The sequence below is a fragment of the Stegastes partitus genome, unplaced genomic scaffold (assembly GCF_000690725.1).
Source record: "Stegastes partitus isolate 25-593 unplaced genomic scaffold, Stegastes_partitus-1.0.2 Scaffold947, whole genome shotgun sequence".
Lineage (NCBI taxonomy): Eukaryota > Metazoa > Chordata > Actinopteri > Pomacentridae > Stegastes > Stegastes partitus.
Window position 1 is genome coordinate 265,960 of NW_007578678.1, and position 20,372 is coordinate 286,331.

The 20,372-nt window shown below is 40.0% G+C and overlaps 2 protein-coding genes across 2 annotated transcripts; both read left to right on the forward strand.

Annotated features, from left to right (window-relative positions):
- Window positions 1-66: 66 nt before the first annotated feature.
- On the forward strand, window positions 67-9,555 carry clta (clathrin, light chain A). Its single transcript, XM_008294212.1, has 5 exons — window positions 67-351; window positions 1,032-1,060; window positions 2,127-2,244; window positions 2,528-2,639; window positions 8,291-9,555. Exons 1-5 carry the CDS (start codon window positions 174-176, stop codon window positions 8,460-8,462), a joined length of 609 nt encoding a protein of 202 aa, XP_008292434.1. The 5' UTR covers window positions 67-173; the 3' UTR covers window positions 8,463-9,555.
- Window positions 9,556-14,719: 5,164 nt separating this feature from the next.
- On the forward strand, window positions 14,720-19,610 carry nansa (N-acetylneuraminic acid synthase a). The gene is made up of 6 exons (XM_008294213.1): window positions 14,720-14,955; window positions 16,426-16,641; window positions 16,731-16,830; window positions 17,501-17,655; window positions 18,526-18,792; window positions 18,960-19,610. The coding sequence occupies exons 1-6, from the start codon at window positions 14,824-14,826 to the stop codon at window positions 19,167-19,169; spliced, it is 1,080 nt and encodes a 359-aa protein (XP_008292435.1). The 5' UTR covers window positions 14,720-14,823; the 3' UTR covers window positions 19,170-19,610.
- The last annotated feature ends 762 nt before the right edge of the window (window positions 19,611-20,372 follow it).

Consider the following 20,372-nt stretch of genomic DNA (forward strand, 5'->3'; position numbering starts at 1 on the left):
CCAGTCATCCATCCTGGATTGTGATTGGCCGTTTTTCTGCTTCCGCTTCGCTAGCTTTAACTGTTTTTTTTTTTTCTTTTCTTTTTTTCTCTCGTCCTTCTTCCCGTTGAGCCGCTCGGTTTCGGTGGACTGCTACACCTGCTCGCCGTTTCTCATCTTTATCCTCCCACAACATGGATGATTTTGACATGCTGAACGCGCCCGCCGCTGGAAACGGCGTGGGCTCGGAAGAGGACCCCGCTGCCGCCTTTTTGGCCCAGCAAGAGAGCGAAATAGCGGGCATTGAAAACGACGAAGGCTTCAGCATCCTGGACAGCGGAGAGGTCCCGTCGTCGCTGGGAGACTCCAACGGTGTGTGACTGCTGTGGTCAACTTTGCCTCGGTTTTATTGAATGTCTAGTTATCTGTAATCTCAAGAGATTGTCTATGACTGCGAACGCTAGCTGTTCGGTGAACGTAGACGTTAATTTGCCCCGAAATAGACACTGAAGTCGGTGTTTTTCTTAGCCAGCTTGCTAGCTTAAGCTGAGCTAGCAGATTAGCCAAGTGGGTTTAGTTAGCGTTATCCTTTGTCAGCGTATTCCAAAATTCACCAAGGAACATATTAAAGGAAAACTCGGAGTGATTTTAATGTTTATTGTGTCACGATTCTAGCTTTTGCTTTGTTTCTGAAATGAATGAAGCCTATTGATAACATCAGTTCTTCCGCTCTTGGCCGCGTCATTCATTGCGTCCCATTGACTTCGGAGCTACACACGCAGGTAGCTGCAGCTGTTTCTGCTGCTAACTTACAGCCACAAGAGGAAACTGATCGAGCTCAATAACCTTTGACCAAGACTGCCTCATTTCCTCCAAGCTGTAGCATTGCTGTGGTTTAGCAATTGTTGTTGGTTAGAAATGCTGACATGTCATATTACGAAATATGAACGTGTGTGAAAATCTCTCAATCTTTCGAGACATATTTGATCATGTTTCTGGTTTTATTTGTCTGCTTGACTTGTAACAGCTATTTTAAATTGCATCTTTTTCAGATGGCACCGTCAATGGAGAACTTCATGGGGTAATACTGCCTTTACATTGTTTTGCTTCCTCGTAGTTTTGCTCTTGAATCGTCAGCTTTCTTCTGTCCTGATCTTTGTTAGTCTTTCTATGTGTATTAAAATGCAGGCTCTGTCTGTATTCTGTATCAGTCACATAAGCATTGATTGTACACAAATCTGCATCTGAATCTACATTGCTGAGATCTGCAAACACATTCACAATATAACAACTAATAGCAGGTCAAGAAGCACTTTTTATATCATTTTATTATTATTATCAAGCTTGTCATTAAAGAAGATCATTTAAACCACTTTATTAGGAGGTAAATATTAAATTTAGTGCACCCAAAATGTCATTAATAGACCTTCAATGCACAGCACAACTACAGCTTTATTATAGAAAGTACAGTAGTTGAACCAGGAACTCTGTGTAAAGTGGTTGCATTTTGTTTTTCAAAATGTTTGAGTAAGTAAGACATTTTTTGAGTGATCTGGTGTCTGCCTTAAAACCTAATGGCCCAATGGCTTGTGTTTCTTGGCATATCAGATTTCATTTTAGTGATGTTGCCATGTTCCCAGATGTCCCAGATAATTACTGCCTCAGTTGGAATAAACTGTAATTATCCTTCAAGTGAATTAAATGGGATGCTGAGATTTGCTCAGCATCTTGTTTGCATTTAAATTCTGCAGCATTCTCATGGTGTAAAATATAAGAAATTTGTGTGTGTAAATGTCAGTGTGGCTCTTTTTTTCCCTTCTTTTTAGCACAGAGGTTTGAGTATTTGGCTGTTCGAATCATTTCAGCTTCCTTTTCCTGTGCTGTCATTGCAACATTTCTTCTTTTTGCACTGTCAGGACTTCTGTGTGGCACAGAGAAAAGCTCACTCTTAAGAACAGATGTACTGCATGCCTATTGGATGTTAGGACAAAAAGAGCAGATTCCAAATTCACAAGCAACTTTCAAAGATCAATTGTTAAATAAATCATGATGAGAGACTGAATGTTTCTTTGCCTCTTTTCAGTAAATGTCTTTGATAAAATGTCCTTTGTGAAGAAACTCTGCCTATTATCTCCCTTGTTTTTCAGGAAAGCAACGGCCCGTCAGATGCCTATGCAGCAATTTCCAATGCAGACCGACTGCAGGCCGAACCTGAAAGTCTACGCAAGTGGAGAGAGGAGCAAAGAGAGAGGCTGGAATTGCTAGGTAAGCACACAGCAGAACTTTTTGTTACAAAGGATTTGGGCAGAGTAATAGTGCCACGTAAAGGTAAAGATCTATGCCAAGCACTAGAGATTTAAACCTAACTGACTTTTTGTGTAGAATGTGTAAACCTCATGCAGTCATACAGAATTCCTCTTTCCCCTCATGGCTGATTTTCAATTTTTTCTTCCTTGTCATTCCGATTGTCATCCTTCGCTCCTGTCTTTATTTTTCCGTCCATCTCCTCACTTGCTAATCACTCCTGTTCTTTGTCATCTCCGTGCAGATGCAAACTCTCGTAAGCAGGAGTCGGAGTGGAAAGAGAAGGCCAAGGTGGAGCTGGAGGAGTGGCATGCCAGGCAAAACGAGCAGCTGGAGAAAACCAAAACCAATAACAGGTACTGGCTTCTTGCAGGGACTGAACCAAGACAGAAGATTAATGGAAATGAGGGTTGCCTGATATTACTGTAAAAAGAGCATATCTATAGTTAGTTTGTGGACAAAACAAACCAAGAGGGCTCACAGCGACACACAAACTTGGAAAATATTTCAGTACAGAAGTATATTAATAGTTATTAAATATTAGCAGTGTGCAGGTGCGTCTATAATCCAATGTTAATGTTTGGGGTGTGGAGTGTGTTGGCTCTCCATGATTAATAAAAGTCAGTCCGCTTTAACCTTGATGTTCCAGAAAAAACAGTTTTCTTGTGTATCTGTCGTCACCACAGACTCCCCAGTTATCATTGCCTTTAGTCACATGTTTATAATGTGAAAACAAGCCTTTTTCTCTCATGATAATGCTTTTACACACGTATACTCTTTTCTGGTATCGTTTATTCAGTATTCTGTTTGACTGCCTCGGGACAACCTAAGCCTCTATGATATATTGCAGTCCAGTACTTTGGTCCAGCAACATACACGACTGTATCATTGTGTGTCCCTTCATACATACACTATCTGTAGTAATGGTACCCAGCGCACAACAGTCTTTACTAACTTACTAACTCCTACGTTTAAGTGTCTTTTGACCTCCACTTAAGGCTAAAATTAATTGAAACAATTTTCAGTCAGCCTAAGTTAGACCTTTCTGTATGAAGAATTTAGTCACATACAATCAAAGCAACCACTGTATTGTGCTTTTCTTATAGTCTTACAATGACTCCACCTCTGTTTTCATGAATTGGTGACGATGGAGGACTAAGAATAGTGTAGCTACAGTTCTCAGATGACATTAACTGAATACAGAGAGAGAGACAATCCTCAGAGCTCGTTCATTATACTATGGCTTATTTTTAGTGGCTCAAAAACGCTAGCTAACAAGTCATATTCAAATATAACTAAAAATATATCGATATTTTACAAATCAAGAATCTTACAAAAAAATAATTGAATGAATTGACTCTCAAATAATACTGCTAAATGTGTATCTTGACTAGTTGATAATAAAAATAACACTTAATAGCTTTGACATGTTGGAGTTGTATTCATATACTACTAAAGAAGTAGTACTAGAAAAACAAATTGTAACTAATCATTTTGCAAAGTGAAATTGGCAGCATTTTAGTCTTTAGTTTCTGCTGCACTGTAACACGGCCCCGCTGCCTTATTAATAATAAACTAGCAGCAGCCATAACTCCCTACTCACCTGGCAGCACTGTGTGTGTGTGTGCTCATCGGAAACCTGCTTCTGCTCTACAGTCTTATCACATAAAGGGTTTTATTCTCGTAAAAATAGATAAGTTGCATAAGTCCTCTTATAAATGTGAGGGTGTGGAATGAGTTCTACAAAGAGCTTGGGCTGCAGCTGACAGTTATTTTCCAATATCAATTATGTATTTATCAATTCATTGCTTTGTTTATGCAGGAAAATGTATAAACTGTATGTAGAAGAGACTCCGAACTAAGTTACTACATTAAAACAAATAATAGCCACAAGTATGTATATGTATGCGATAGGTAAAGCTACAACATACTGGATAGTGACTAATTGCTTAATAAGGAAATAATATCTTGCTTATGTAATTATTTTAAAAAGCAGCGAGCCAATGATCTTATCACAAGTGTCATGTCAAGATTTCAGCTGATTCTCTGATGCCCACTGACACGACATTCAGAAGTCCTTCCAAAAACAACCTTTCATGATATGTCTGAGCTTATTACTGTGTGGTAACCTATAATGCTTGTGTTTCCATCTTCTTCTCCCTTTTACCGCTTTCTCTCTTCTCTCCTGCCTTCTTGCTGCTCTGTCGTTTGGGCGGATGTTTGTCCAGGGTGCTGGATGAAGACTTCTACAAGCAGCCCTTCTCTGAGCTCATTGGTTATGTGTATGTTGCTCCAACTAACATCCTCCTTTTAATTTTCCTTTCCATTTGTTTTTCCCCCTCCATTCTCATCAACCACAATCATACTCGTCTCATTAATTAGGGGCACTGGTTAGCTCTCTCTGTGTTGCTATTTTCATTTCCATTTTGAACTGTCCCATTTTTAACTGCTTGTACTTCTAATTCTTACCCATCACATGTAGCTTGTAGTTGTTTTTCTCAAATCAAATACATATGAATCCCATATGTCTGCATGTCATTCGTGAGTGGATGCCTGTCAGGATATTACAGTACAGAGAACAACTGCATGCAAATCAGACACTCTGCCAAAGCTCCTCACATCCACAGAAATCAAATGAGTTGTTTCACACATGTGCCCGTGTTGATTTTGCATTCATCATTCACTTCTGTCCTTTTTCCCTTCAGCCATTTCAGCAAAACATTTCGCAAATACATTCCATAAGTCTCCAACAGTTGACACTTGCTTACATTAATTGTATAAACTTTAACAGAAAGTGTTTGTTTTTTTTCCCACTTAATGCCTTTATGAATGTCGTTTTCTCTAGAATTAATCTACAATATGTTATTCAGGAGTTAGGATGCTTTTAGATTAGTTTGAAGCAATTGTGTGTTTATATTTGGACTTGTGTTTGCGTCAGTATCATCTCCCCTTAGTTAGTTGATAAAATAATGTATGGTTTCACTGCACTGCACTGTGCCGAGTAAATCAGAAGCTGATACCTTTGAGGTTATTCTCTTGTCGTTTATAGGCTGCAGCGATGCTATTAAAAGTTAATGAGAAATAGTTTTCCAAAGTTTTGTTTCTGCGATTTAGCTTGTTGAATTGGTCTGCAGTTTATTTCCGGGTAGCATTAAACAGTATCAGAATTTGGTTTTCTTAAAAGTGCAGATGTATCGACACAAGTTCCAACACACAACCCCTCCATCATCTCTCTTCTCCTGATTATTGGTGCTGCAATTACATGTACAGCAAGACTTTATTGCTGACACCTCTGCTCATGTCGTGGATACACAACTGCTTCAAACTCAACTGTGTTCATGCTTTTACTAGAATGTTAGCTGCTCTGTAGCTACTGCTGTCCTATAGGATGACATGCTAATGTGCCCAGCTAGCTATCCAATAGCTTGAGCTGTGCAGCCTTTGGTTTTTGCTATCAGATTACTTGGGAATATCCATTAGGCTGCGTTGTGGTGTGCACATTTTGTTTCCTCTAATTCTTCAGCTTTGGTTTTCTATGTCAAAGGTCAGATCAGCGTGAATGCTGTACTTGGTGGAAGGAAAAAAAACATAACAAAGCAAGATTTTAGTGTCATATTCGTTTATGCTTGGTGAGAATAATTTGGCATGTTTGTCCTGGTAAAATGTTTGTTTTTAGTTTGAAATTAGCATCACATATTGCTTGTAAATATTACTGTGCTCATTTTTGTGTTTTTCATGCCCTCAGGGTGCTGTTTAGGAGTCGTCAACTTTTAAATGTGCACACCTCAATGCAGCTCATGCAGCATACTATTAGCTTATATTTGGCTTTAGCCCAACGCTACAGAATGAATTTTACAGCCTCGGCATTGTTGGTGCAGAATGACGCTGAATCATACCACTTTCTCCTCCCTTGTCCCGTAGGTGGGATTCTGTGACAGGGACTCCAGAGGCCTTGCTTACAAATACTCATGTGAAAACCACTTCCCACACAAAATGGGGAATTAGAAAATACAAAAACAGAACGAACAATTGTTACTGCCTATAGTCTTTTGGAGAAAGTGAGAGATGTAGTGAAAACTGTGTCGATAATTTGTGACATGCAAACAAACTTGAAGAGGTTTTGGACTTTATGTAGATTGGCCTTTTAACGAAATGATGGTGCTTCTTTCATTTTTAAGCATCCTTTTTAAAAAGTAGCCCAAAGCAGTTTTATAAACAAGACTCATAGTGCCCTTGAGTTTAGCATGAGACGCAGTGAATTGTCCACTTACCAAACCAAAGGCTGCACACTAACCATTTTGTAGAAGGAAAAAAAAAAAAAAAACGTTTGAGGAATTGTTGCTTTTGCATGCCTGCTTTCAACATCTGCATTTGGCTCATTTTTGTTGTCTTTAATTTCACTCCCTTCCCTCTCTATCTCTCTTCTAAATTCTGACTTGTGAAACTGTTTCTCCCTGTTTTCTTTTCCTATGCACCTTAAAGCACACACATTAACCATCCTTGCTACCGCCTAGACCAGTTAAGTAAAAATATAAAACCCCAGAACCTCCAAATACTTTATATTATTGACAGGGGATAGATGCAGTTTCTGTGTGTATGTGTGTGTTTATTATGCGTTGCACAGATACCCAGTCTGATAGTCCATCAGTTAGCCTTGATAGAAGTTTGGTACGATGTCCCCTACTTTGATGTTGTGGTCCTTTTAGTCCCTTTGTGTATTTGTAGTTGGTCGTGACAGTGAATGTTCATTAGCTTCTCATCCCCCATTTTGCTTTGTGTACAGTGTTGTAGTCAGTAGGTCAGTTTGTGCCTGCAGCTGGGGTGGGGACTAGAAACAAACCTTGAAAACGGAGATAAAGTATGGCAGTGGAATTGGTACAATGTTTGTGGGTGGGGTGGAATGACAGCTTAGATTTGTTAAGCCATATTCTGTGGCTTGCATTTCAAAATGTCTTGTGATAGTGGCACAATTTTTTTCTTGAGTTCTTTTTTTTTTTTTTTTTTTTTTTGGTGTTTTAATTTCAGATTTTTGGTAATTCCTTTAGTGTAAATGTAATTTTTTTTGTTATGTAGATGGTTAAAAAAAATACCACCACCCTTGTCAAGAAGATATTCGTTCCACACTTATGACACATGAAATCAACGAAAACGCATTCTTTGCCACGACTCCAAATAGCCTGCTTTTCTGCTGCAGCAAAATGCATGGCTACGGCCCTGTAGTGCTTCCAGTTCTTTTGGGCTTGGTTAAAAAAACAAAAAAAACAAGAAGATGACAAAGAGCTTGCCATTATTGTTCCTTTTTAATCAAGGACAAGTATACAGATGAGCTCATTATCCCTATACTTGGTTCTTGTTTAGGAAAGAGAACATAGTAAATATGCAACCACACTGGGCAAGTTAATGTGTACGGGTGTGGGTGAACTCCCTTCCCCCAGTTCTGTACAGAACTGCATTTTTAACCAACCAAAAATGCTTGTCAGACCTTACAGTTATTTGATTTTTTTTACATTTTTTTTAAGCTTAAGTTTGTTTTTCAGTGTTGTGTATGTATCTCCCATTACCGTTGTGGACAGTCGAAAATACAGGTGACTGTACTGTAATGTGTACGCAGAGTTGGGGGCATGCCACAGGTAATGAAGCTGTTAAAGCTCGTTTCTCTTTGTGAGTGTAAAGACAGATGGATGTTTCTGTGTGGTGACTGGACTGTCCTGCCCTGAGGTGGACTCTGCTGAACTAACAACCCAGCCAAAATTCAATGGGAAGGCTCAGATACTGGTGTCTGGCTGAGATTTTTTTTTAAACTTTAATCTAACTGACAAATACTTCAAACATGTCAAGAGTCAAAACTGCTGAGTCAAAGCTCAACACAACTTGAGTCAAAACTGGTGTGTATTGGTGGTCGGCAGAGGATTTTCTCAGGGCTGCACGTTTCTCTGTGTGCGTTTGACCGTTTCCTCCACTGACTGTTCTCTTCTCCGTGTCCCTTCCTCCTCTCTGTTGCATGTAGGGCGGCTGAGGAAGCCATGATTTCAGATCTGGATGAGAACAACCCCGGCACCGAGTGGGAGCGGGTGGCTCGGCTCTGCGACTTCAACCCCAAGTCCAGCAAGCAGGCCAAAGACGTGTCCCGCATGCGCTCCGTCCTCATCTCCCTCAAGCAGGCCCCGCTAGTCCGCTAGACATGCAAGGCTGTTCAGGGCGTCATTCCATATCATCCTTTTTCCGCCACACACCGACCTACCCAACTACTGATGTCCCACCATTTGTATTCAGACAACAAGGGCTGACAACCCTGTATGTCCACATCTATTCGCCATGCACAGCCCTGTTATTGCCCCAGTGCAAGGATATAGCCAGTGGTCCCACCCCCCCCTCTTCTATCTCCTCCTGGCAGGGCTGTAGAGATTAGCCTTGATGTACCTGCTCACCGTTTTCTGCCCCCTGAAAGGTTTGTACCTGTGTGCACCTCTTCCACAGACCAATTAAGACCTTACAATATATTGCCTTTGTTGTGAAACAAATTGAGATTAGGGGCCAGTTAGATCCACACCAGGTCTCATGGTCTGTGGTCTTGAGTAACACTGATGTAAGGGTGGTGAGTCGGGACACTAAAAGGGAAGGGTTGATGTTTGTTTGGGCCGACGGCTACACTACAACCTGCTTGGCATGGCCCCCAAACAATATCATTCCCATGATGCTGTGCTGTAACCTGTCACTCTTATGAATCCTTCTATGACTGTTGAGGGTTGATATTAAGTGGTTTTATTCACCTCTTGCCCTTCGACGCATCGCCTCATGTTTTCCCATCCTTACAAAAAAAAAAAAAGCAGTATCATCAGATTTTTTTTTCTTGATTGTTGTTTTTTTTCAAGGACCAAACTCTAAAGACAAAACTCCAAATTCAATGTGTGTACTTTGAACTGTGTGTGTAGAGCCTGCTTGTGGCATATTGTGTTGGATTTTCCAATCTATGCATTTTCTTTTGAAAAGCCTCTCCCCCTCTCCAGTCAGGAACTGAACAAAGTCCAGTCATTACAATACATGTGACCTGTTTGTATGTGTGTGTTTCAACCTCAACAGTGCGTGTATGTACTCTATGCGTGTACCTATGTACATATACAGAAGGCAATATATATACAGTATATAAAACATTTATGTCACTGAAATTAGACAGTCGTGGTTTTAAAGAGAACTAGATACTAGCCAGCTGTTGCTTGACCATGTGTGTTCATTGTCCATTTGATTTCAATATCAGTAAAAAGTCAATGAAAAGTTGTTGTCCTGTCGTCCTTCAGCTGGATGTTTAATGGAAGTCTGTGCTTCAGGAATGTGGTGCTGGTAGATCCTGAAGAGAGTTAAGGAACCTTTAAATCCGTTTGTGTCCACAAGGAGGCACAACAAGTTCTGATAATGTTGCCGAAAGTTCTCCAGTAGTCCCATACTGACATCGCCACATTGGAGTCTTCCTCTTTGATGCCACCTCAACCAACATCTTTTTTTTTAAGTTTGCAAGCTGCATGAATCTAGATTCAGTTCTAAAATTTCAATGAATTAAAGCTGCACTAATCAACATTTAAACAGCGTTGAGCCGAATCACTGTGTGATCTGAAAGGTGCTGACTCTGCATTACAAGTGGCTGCTAGATTAACGAGATTCAATTTCTCTGTGGAGTTGGAGACCACGACAGAGCTGTAAGATTAGTCATCACGTGGGCAGAAATGTGAATCAGAATGTTTCTTCTTGTCCACTTAATGTGTGAAAAGGCAACTTTTTTCTCATATTTGCTTTAACTTCATCATAAACAGCACAAGTTCTTGCATAATGTCTGAAAGAAAGTCTCACCTTTGTGGCACCTCTTCTTCTTTGACAAACAAACCAAGGACACCAAATACTAAGCACATCAACAGTGGATGAGCTGTCTGTAGGGTTCATAAAACCATTCATTGCGTGTTCGAATGCATCCTCATGTTGCATGGTGATTCAGTACAGACTACGTATTGTACTTTTACTCTGCTCAGTCTGGAGGGCCATGATGGTGACCTGGACCAACAGGCTTATTGAGCTTATGTTCCTCTGTTTGTGCCTTTTTGGTGTGTCGAGACTTTCCCATTTTGTTCTTTTGTTTGTTTGTTTTTCATATATTTCTTGTGTAGGTATGTTAAAGTAAGCTAGTCTGCTGCAGTAAGAGACTGCAGGTATAATTATGTCGTTAGCTTTTTATCTATTTGCACATCCTGTCTTATTGCAAAGGTCTGTTTGGAGAAGGAGGGACGACCAAACCCAAACTGAGACGTAGAGAACAAAAAAAAAGATAAGCACAGGAGCAAATTTGAGAGATTTATGTTGTCTATTGGATGCTAATTACATAATTAGAGCAGATTTGAACGTGCAGTTTGTTGTAATTTGTATCATACCAACGCTTAATTTTGATTTTCTTGCCAGCAAACATCATAACCTCACAGTCTCACAGTCTGTTGGCCATTTCCGTCAGACCTCAGCATCTGAGGGAGTAACAACAAGATTCAACAGTCCTGACTGTTTCCACTATTCATAAACACTATATATGAAGCATGTAGGTAAACATTTCCATACCTTCACCTGGATTGTCGTAGAAACATTCCAGCAGGGCATCAACTTGGGATGTGGGATGATATTTGAATACATTCTGGGAGACACAACCTGATTGAAGATTACTTCTATTTGATTACTGTGTTATTTTGTCAGTAGCCTTTCTATTCTGATTTCATTTGAATGATGCTAAATCCTTTTTTTGCAGCATTATCTTTAGAAAATCTAAATGCTGGTTCCAACTTAAAATTTCCAATTAAATTTAGGTTGGAAAGCTTGAAAAAAATACTGTTGTACATATTTCTACAAATTCCCTCTAAACTAATGCAGCAAAACTATAAAATAAAGTTCTTACGATTTTAGTATTGAAAATGATTTTAAAAAGATGCAGCTTTACAAAGATGACACTTAATCTTCTAAATTGTTCCCATCCCATGTGACAGTGTTGCAGCATTTATGATCAAACCATTACTACATTGTTTTCCTTGAGTCACTTCCCAAGATGTTGTTCTACCTCTTTGTTTTCTTGTGACTGAAAAGATTCACCTCAGAATGGAAGCAATGAGAAAGTCTGAGTAGAATTTGATTTAAAAAAGGGAGAAAAAGAGAGACGTTCTTGAGGTGAATGTGTGGATCATCAAGTCATGACAACCAGAGAAGAATGGAACCATCCAAACATCCTTTTTTCTCTTGTGACTGAGCCAACATCTGTTCAATCAGCGCTGCAAAACCAACACTCAGTAATGCCAATGCAAATGAAACTGTGGGCATAAAATGAGCTTGGTTTTGGAAAATGATATATTCAACACACTGACATTTTGCTGCCTTTTTTCTGCAGACGTGAAGCGCAGACTGTCAGCAGCAGCAGCTTCAGAATTGCTATCCTTTTGGTGATGGTTTTAACTGGTATGTATAGAATGGGGGCTGCAGGGTGGCACAGTTGGTAGCACTGTTGCCTCGCAGCAAGAAGGTCGCCGGTTTGCGTTCCAGAATCTTTCTGCGTGGAGTTTACATGTTCTCCCCGTGCAGCGTGGGTTCTCTCCGGGTTCTCCAGCTTCCTCCCACACAGTCCAAAAACATGTTGAGGTCAAATGGTGATTCTAAATTGTCCGTAAGTGTGAATGTGAGTGTGCTTGGTTGTCTGTCTCTAAGTGTAGCCCTGTGATAGACTGGCGACCTGTCCAGGGTGTCCCCTGCCTTCACCCTGAGTCAGCTGGGATAGACTCCACCCCCCCCGCAACCCTAGTGAGGATTAAGCGGTGTATAGATAATGGATGGACGTATAGAATGATGAAAAATCATTTTTGTTGTATTTTTTAAGAGCTTGGAAGAGCTATTTGAAGGTTAGGACTAGAATTAGGTTTAGGTTGAGGTAGGGGAATGCATTATTTCAATGAGTGCCATCACAAAGGTAAGAAAGACACGTGCATGAGCGTCTGTATACTTGAAACCTGGATCACATGCAAGTTTCGTTGCGGAGGTGGGACTTCACAGGCTTATTGTTAGAGACCAAGCATGATATGACCATGTCCACTTTGCTTACCTGAAGGAAGCTGACTTTATTTGATGCCTCCCACTTCTCAAGTTGTGAGAAACTCATTCATCCTCTCCTTCATACATCACCAGCATGCCTCTGTGTATCAGTATTATCATCACCAAGTCTGGTATTGATATAAGCAAGATAATGTCCGTTTTATTCCCTCAAACAAAAGTTTCTTTGTAAACGATTCTCTACTGTCTTCCATCGTTTTTGTTATATCTCTAACTTCCATGACACCGATCTTTTAAATCTCGGTGTTGTCGAGTGTTGTCGGTGTAGTCTGGATTCAGTTTCTACTAAAACCAAACTTTGCCTCACTCAGTTTGGGAATAATTGAGATGATGTGAGTACATGTTAGTTTAGGGTTAGAGTTAGTATTTATCATTCTTTGCTTAGCTGCTATATTTCTGTCTTGGTGATTTTATTTATTGTTTTTCCGCTCCAGTTGGGCAAATCAGTGGTGGCCAAAGTGGCCATTCCTAAAGGCACAGTGCTGCTGAGCCTGGACATGTTTGCAGTGAAGGTTGGTGAGCCAGAGGCCAGACGATATGCAGCTTGTGGGCAAGAAGGTCAAAGTTGACGTGAAAGAAGATGATAGCATCTTGTTGGACATGATAGAATAATAGATCCTCCACAAAGATTGGGAGAGAGAGAAGCAGGCAGATAGATCGACAGAACAAGAGACAGGCAGTGTTGTAAAAAGAGATCTAGAAATGAGGATGACAGGCAAGAAAAGACATGAACTGAGGATTGAGTTCATGAGTGAAATAGAAAGACAAAAAAGTTGATAGAGAAAAAGACAAGCACAGTTAAAGAATGAACTGGGTATGAACAGGTTTGAATAAGTCTTAAAATGACTCCACGTGATGCTGACAGCTGAACCAAACAGATTATGGTATCATCAAATGTGAGAACAACTAACATGCAATTCCAGGTTGTGAAGTGTGGGAAATGTTTGCACCGCCAGCCCAAACTAGGAAGTGTGTCTTGGCTGGCTCGCAAGATTTCTTTACTCAGTGGTAATATTTCTCAAACATCATCTCTGTTTGGATCAACCTGTCCCTCGCTAATTTTAATTGGACCTAATTACATGACATTAGTGAGGTGTGGCTGTATTTATTATTGTACAGGTTTTTGAGAAACGTTTTTGTCAGATGCTTTGGGGATTGCAGCTAACAGCTTCTGCTAACATTGCAGTGTCACATATGGCCCTTTCATTGTGATTTCTGAAATGTTGATTTTGAAAATAAAACCTCTTAAAAATGTTGTTTATTATAGTTTTTATTAATACAACAAATTGTTTAAAATGGGGACCACACTGCCTAATTCACAGCCTTTTATTGTGCAAACAGATCAACGTTTTGACACTATTGTGTCTCTGTCATTACCAAAATAGAAAAAGCATTATTCAATCTCAACAATGTGTACAATTGTCACTGGATAAACGGTGGAACGGGGATTTCAAATCTATTGGATGACAGGTCCAAAGGTGGGAGCTGCCATAGTCAGTGTCTGAGGGCCACACCCCCAACACCAGGTGAGAAGGACAGGAAGACATATGTGTCACAGGTAAGACACCAGACAAAACACAACAAATCAGTTGGTTCCATTATGTCAAAAGGGGAACATCATGTGAGAGATGAAACAAAGCTCCTTTGAAATTACAAGAACAAAAGGTTCAACTTTATTGCATTCTGCTGGAACATGTGCTGAGACCTCTGTTTCTACTGTGTTTGTGATGGAGCTGATTCATTTACAGGTGAGGCAGCTCCAACCAAAGGGTGGAATATTGTAATGCTTGAAAACAGCAGAAAAATAATGCCAAATATTAATAAAATAAAACACAATACAATAAAACTGTGTAAGTCACAGTCAGACATTGTAAAAGAACCATTTCCTATTTGGAAAAATACGTTTTTACAATTTTGCAGTCTGGGCCTTTTTTAAGGTGAATGTAAATTAGTACCTTTTTTCTGTCAGTTTGCAAACTATTATGTCTAATTTAACAAAACTGGGGAAATCTGTAAAACAACAGTAAATTGTTGCTGTATTTAAAAAATAAAAAATAAAGCGTTATTTTTTTTGTGTGTTTTTAGTGTAGCCGACCGATTAGAATAATTGTCACAGAGACCAAATTGTTTTAGTTCAAGTTTTTAAAAAAATAATAAATTATTTAAATTAAATTAAAATGATGTCATGTGTTAAAACATTTAGTATTTTAGGCCCAACCACTGTTTACGTGACGTTTGAGGAAAACGTCACGTGAAAAAGAGGAACTCCGGCTGCTACGTTGAACTACATCCTGAATGTGCATCATTTAAAACGCTCCGGTCGGATCCTCCACTCATGACTCACGGCTGTCCGCTGCCTCCACTTCTCCGCTAGATTATTTTCTTTCTCCGGCTTCGTTCGTTTCCTTCTCTGCCGTCAAAATGCCTTTAAAGTTTGAACTGTGTCCGGGCCGAATGATCGGCGGTACCAACCCGTGTTTCATCATCGCTGAGATCGGACAGAACCACCAGGGAGACATTGAGATTGCCAAGAAAATGATCAAAATGGCAAAGGTAATAAAAAAAAAAAAATCACACGTACGACCTCAATTTGAATGATTTCTGTCCTCTTTTGTCCTAAACAGCTTGTCAAACTTGCACACACGGACACAGAAGTGATGTGATTTTTGCTTTTCCGAACTTCATTTAAAAACTGGCCAATTTTATATGCTGCCCGACACACCTTCCTGTTCTGAATCCTTCCTATGAGTGAATTATAAACTAGTGTCTGATTTGCTTCCTGGAACGCTTGGATTCATGTTTAATGTTATATCGTGTTATGCTCTTGACAATTTGTGCAACCGTGGTCACGAAGGAACTTTTATACAAAACGGTGCTGAGCCATTTTGCAGAACGTTAAATTGCCTGATTTATGAATGGAGTTTGGCCTGACATTTTTTTTTAAAATTGTTATTATTAATTTGATGAAATCATTGGAAGCCTTAACTTAACTAAGCCTGAACTTAAGCTTTTTCTTTTTTTTTTTTAATCCCAAAATAAAATGAAGTGTTTGTCATTAATTAAGTCCTTGTAGTCAATTAAGTCAAATATGAGGTGTGTATTGTACGTCCCTTTTTGAAACCTGATTGTGTGTCTCTAACCCTAAACCTAATATCAGCGACACCTGTTTCAAGTCTATTGTTTTAAGTCTATAATGGCTGTTCAGTAAAGTAATTGGTGGGAGATTGTCAATTAATTTGTGGTCCTTGCCAGGTTTGGGAATCAGTGTAGTTACCCCTTATTTAACAGTATTGGGTAAAGATTGTTATTATAACCATAAATGTTACCTAAAATTAGGTTGTTCACTTCAAAAATGCAAATTACCCAATGACCTGAAGAATCCTTTTTTGTTGAAATTACTTTCCCGGGAAGGAGTACGGCGACCCCTGCAGGCCTATTTGTGCCATGGCTAAAGTCTATTTTTTTCTCCCCACTGGTTTGCCCACATTTTTTCATCTGTGTATGTTATCTGTGATTCATTGTTATCTGTGAATCAGACAACAATATGCTCTTTCACATTTAAGGAAGAAGAATGTCGCTTTTCTTTTTATAGAATCTCTCCAACCCCGTCAACCTCTTGGAGATCCTCTGGAGATCACCTTCTATGTTAACAATGGCTGTGACTCAGTCTCTCAGATGCTGACCCTTTTAAAATTTGACAATTTCATTTAGCAGACACTTTCATCCAAAGCGACGTACATCTGAGAGCAGATGCAACACAAGCAAGGATCTGATCAAGATTAAATAATCTAGATAAGTGCCATAAAACAAGTTCAGGTGTGTTAGGGTGTTGATGCCAAAAGCAGGCTGTGTGGGAAGTGATAGGAATTTTTTTTGTTTGTTTGTTTTGTTTTCAGTCTGTCAAGTGCAAAGGTGTTCAGTGAAAAGTTAGGTCTTTAGTCTTCAGCAGATTGAATAGAGTTTGGTAACTCATTCCACCACCAGTCATTGTTTAAACATATGCTCTTATATTCTGCTCGACAGGACTGTGGTGCAGATTGTGCCAAATTCCAGAAGAGCGAACTGGAGTACAAATTCAACAAGCGAGCCCTGGAGCGTCCCTACACATCCAAACAGTCCTGGGGGAAAACTTACGGTGAACACAAGCGCCACCTGGAGTTCAGCCATGAGCAGTACAGAGAACTGCAGAAATACGCCAAGGAGGTGGGGATCTTCTTCACCGCTTCAGGGATGGATGAGGTAAGACAGAGACTTTTGGTCCAGTTTTTTTGGGGTGCTTTGGAAGCAGAGATGTCTAACTTTGTTTTTTTGTTTTTTTCTGGCTATAGATGGCAGTGGAGTTTCTGCACGACCTCAATGTGCCTTTCTTCAAAGTGGGCTCTGGAGACACCAACAACTTCCCCTACCTGGAGAAAACTGCCAAGAAAGGTGAGATTAAACAACCTTAGCTGGGGAACTGGCTGGAGTATGAGGCTGTATTTTATTTTAAATAGTGAGTGGGTTACAATTAAATCAGTCAAGTGCGGGGAAACAATAGAATACTTTTAAAATTGTAAAAAAAAATGCCCAAAATGATGGCAAATATCTGTAAAAGCTACAGTAAAACATTGTAATTTCAAGATCACACATTTTAAGAAATAGTTCTTTGAGTTTTTATTACAGTGCACAGGCAAATTAATACTTTGTGATTATACAAGTTATTATTTATACTACTTTGTGTGATTGGGTTGCAAGAAGATTGAAGTAGCTGTTGTGATAGAAATCGAGGACCTTAGTGTATTTTCATAAAATGAAAATCTATATACAAACACCACCGATGCATGGTGTCAAAAAAAAAATTAAAAACAAAAAAAGGACATTAAGTCTGAATGTTCTTCTCTGAGTAATTTCACAGACATGTATTCCTACTATAGAAAAACATCTGACATATTCATAGACATGCCTTGACAACAGCCTTAAAGGTTTCAGCATCATCAACAACATCAGTTTGACTGTTGTTCTGCATAAGCATAGAATACACAGGGCGGTTGTAGCGTCTTGTTTTCTGCCAGTGTTCGACATTGTGTTAAACGGACTGACGCCCTCTGGTCTGTGTCAGGGCGTCCCATGGTGGTGTCCAGCGGGATGCAGTCCATGGAGACGATGCGTCGCGTCTACAAGACGGTGAAGCAGCACAACGAGAACTTTGCCATCCTGCAGTGTACCAGCGCGTATCCTCTGGAGGCCGAAGACGTCAACCTCAGAGTGATCACGGTGAACAGAACAGAATATCACTCCTATAGAAAAACAAAAACAATAGATTAAAGACAAGTTTAGTTGTCAGATTGTGTCACCCCATTAACACAAACACTATTTTTTTAAAAATTGCATTTGGGGTTTGGTGGTCATGAAATATGATCCATGTTTGCAGTGGGTCCTAATTTTAAATATTACTCACTATAAGGGGATAGAAGCACTTTGTTAGTCCTTCTGAAGGAAACAGACACAGATTTCCTCATGTGTTCTAAATACTACTCTTTTCCTGTAAAACGATATTCAAAGTTAAAAACACAATATGTAATTTTATAATATATAGTTTTTTGACTTTATCAAATTAAATGTTCATGTTCTTTTACACAAGATAAGACTGCAATAATGTGTCATGCATGTAACTGATATAAAGGAAGAGTGTGATGGGACACGGACCACCCTACCCCAAGTCCCATTTGGTTTCACCGTATAAATATACCAATTGGAATAATGTTTAGTTAAAATGAAGTGATCAGAGAATCAGAGAATCAGAGAATTATGAATTAACTTTTAAAGTACTGATTTAGACTGTACTTGGAGCAAAAGCTGCAATTTGTGGAAAAGAAAGATGACTTTTAAATGACATTAATTAAGAAAAAGCAAGTTAACGCTTTGCCATTATAGTTGTTTCCCGCAAGGACTTCCAAGTCGGGTGTCCTTGTATGTAAAATATGTTTGTAGGATGAGGGTTAAAGCTATAAATCAACACTTCAGGAGTTACTGGTGTTGTTACTGTTGAACAAAACCAACCAGCAGCGGGCTGGAGCCTCTTTGCAAGAACCTGATTGAATTTCTTTAGGGATGATGCTTATGTCACCCACTTGTCGACCGCAGGAATACCAGAAGGAGTTTCCAGATATTCCCATTGGTTATTCTGGCCATGAGTCTGGAATCAGCATTTCAGTGGCGGCTGTAGCTCTGGGGGCGAAGGTCATCGAGCGTCACGTAACCCTGGACAAGACGTGGAAAGGAAGCGACCACGAAGCCTCTCTGGTGCCGTCTGAACTGATCGAGCTGGTTCGCTCAATCCGATTGGTGGAGAGGGCGCTGGGCAGCGGCATTAAGAAGATGTTACCCTGCGAGAAGCCGTGCCATGACAAGGTGAGTTAAAAAAAATCACAAAAACACCTCAACAGTTGGTTCAATGGTCAGTTTTTACCGTTTGGCATAACTGAAACATTTGAGCGTTACTTTGCTTAAGTTTTTCCAACTTTGTGCTACGAGAGCAATAATAATAATATCGCTCCTCTTTGCTCTTTTATCTCCAGCTGGGAAAGTCAGTGGTGGCCAAGGTAAAGATCCCCAAAGGAACAGTCCTGACTGCGGACATGTTGGCGGTGAAGGTGGCGGAGCCGATGGGCGTCGCCGCTGAGGACATCTTCCAGCTGGTCGGGAAAACCGTGACAGAAGACGTGGAGGAGGACGAGAGCGTCACACCCGAGGTGGTGGACAGCTACGGCAAGAAGGCCAAGTGCTGAGAGTGGAGGAGAGGTTTGAAACCGGTAAAGACAAGCGGAGAAGTTTAATTAATTCCGATGGCGATTGATAATAATGATGATAATTGGGAAGGAGCTCAAGATGACTCATGCAGGATGGTGTGTACTTCAACAAGGCATGTGAGCGTGACAGCGTAAATGTTATCACAGCCTCTGTGCCGTGATAGCTCATTTATTATCCTAAGTTCTTGTTGGCCAAAACATTTTCACGATTTCTAAGAGCTGCCTTAACATAAAATGCAAACTTTCTGGCAAACCGTCCTGTTGACAAATGCAGAGGCTCAATAGTAGTTTCAGCTCTGTGGTCAGAATCGGTGCAATGATTGTTACTGTAAACTGAACATACCTTTGTCTGTGAAGATTCTCAGCCATCCAGGTCATGGTTATTCCCGTAGATTAATTGTAGCAACTTGAAGACGTTTCACCTCTCATCCAAGAGGCTTCATCAGTACTCACTGACTAGTTGGGAGTTCCATCAGTCAGAACTGATGAAGCTTCTTGGATGAGAGGTGAAACATCTTCAAGGAACTCAAGCAAGTCCAGTTGCTATGATTTATCTACGAGAATGAACATACCATGCCTTTCAATACAGTTCTAACCTGCAGTAGAGAGATTAAATGAATATTGACTACATGGAGGTGAAGCTGCTATTGGTTGTCTCATCACAAAAAGCGGTGCCAGAAAGGGCTCATTCAGCTTCTTTGAGAGAAGCAAATTATGACACATGGGGTCAATTAAATATGATCAGATTCAACTGTAAGAGCAAATCTGCATCAGGTTTAACAAAATTCTATGTATGCCTTATTTCTGTGGATGCGGCTTAACGCCTCACAATTGATGTTTTTTGTCGCCAACTCCTCCTGCTTCAGTTGTAGCACCGACAACATCCTCCAATCGTGACTTCAACCTGAAGGACGTTAGTTTACACGTGAAAATGTTCGTATCTGTTGAGATCTGTGATGTTCTGAAAGGAAGAAGCCTCCAAATAAAATAATGCCCAAATGTTGATGTTGTTCTTTGCTCCAGTCGGTTCGCTCTGTGTACGCCACATGCATGGAAGCGCTCGCTCATGACAGGTTGAGTGTTTGTAGTTATGTTATTATAATCTCTCTGTCTTGGTGAATACACATTATTTTAGATTTGATGTATCAGATGTGGGCTACAAGGTGGTTAGCACCATTGCCT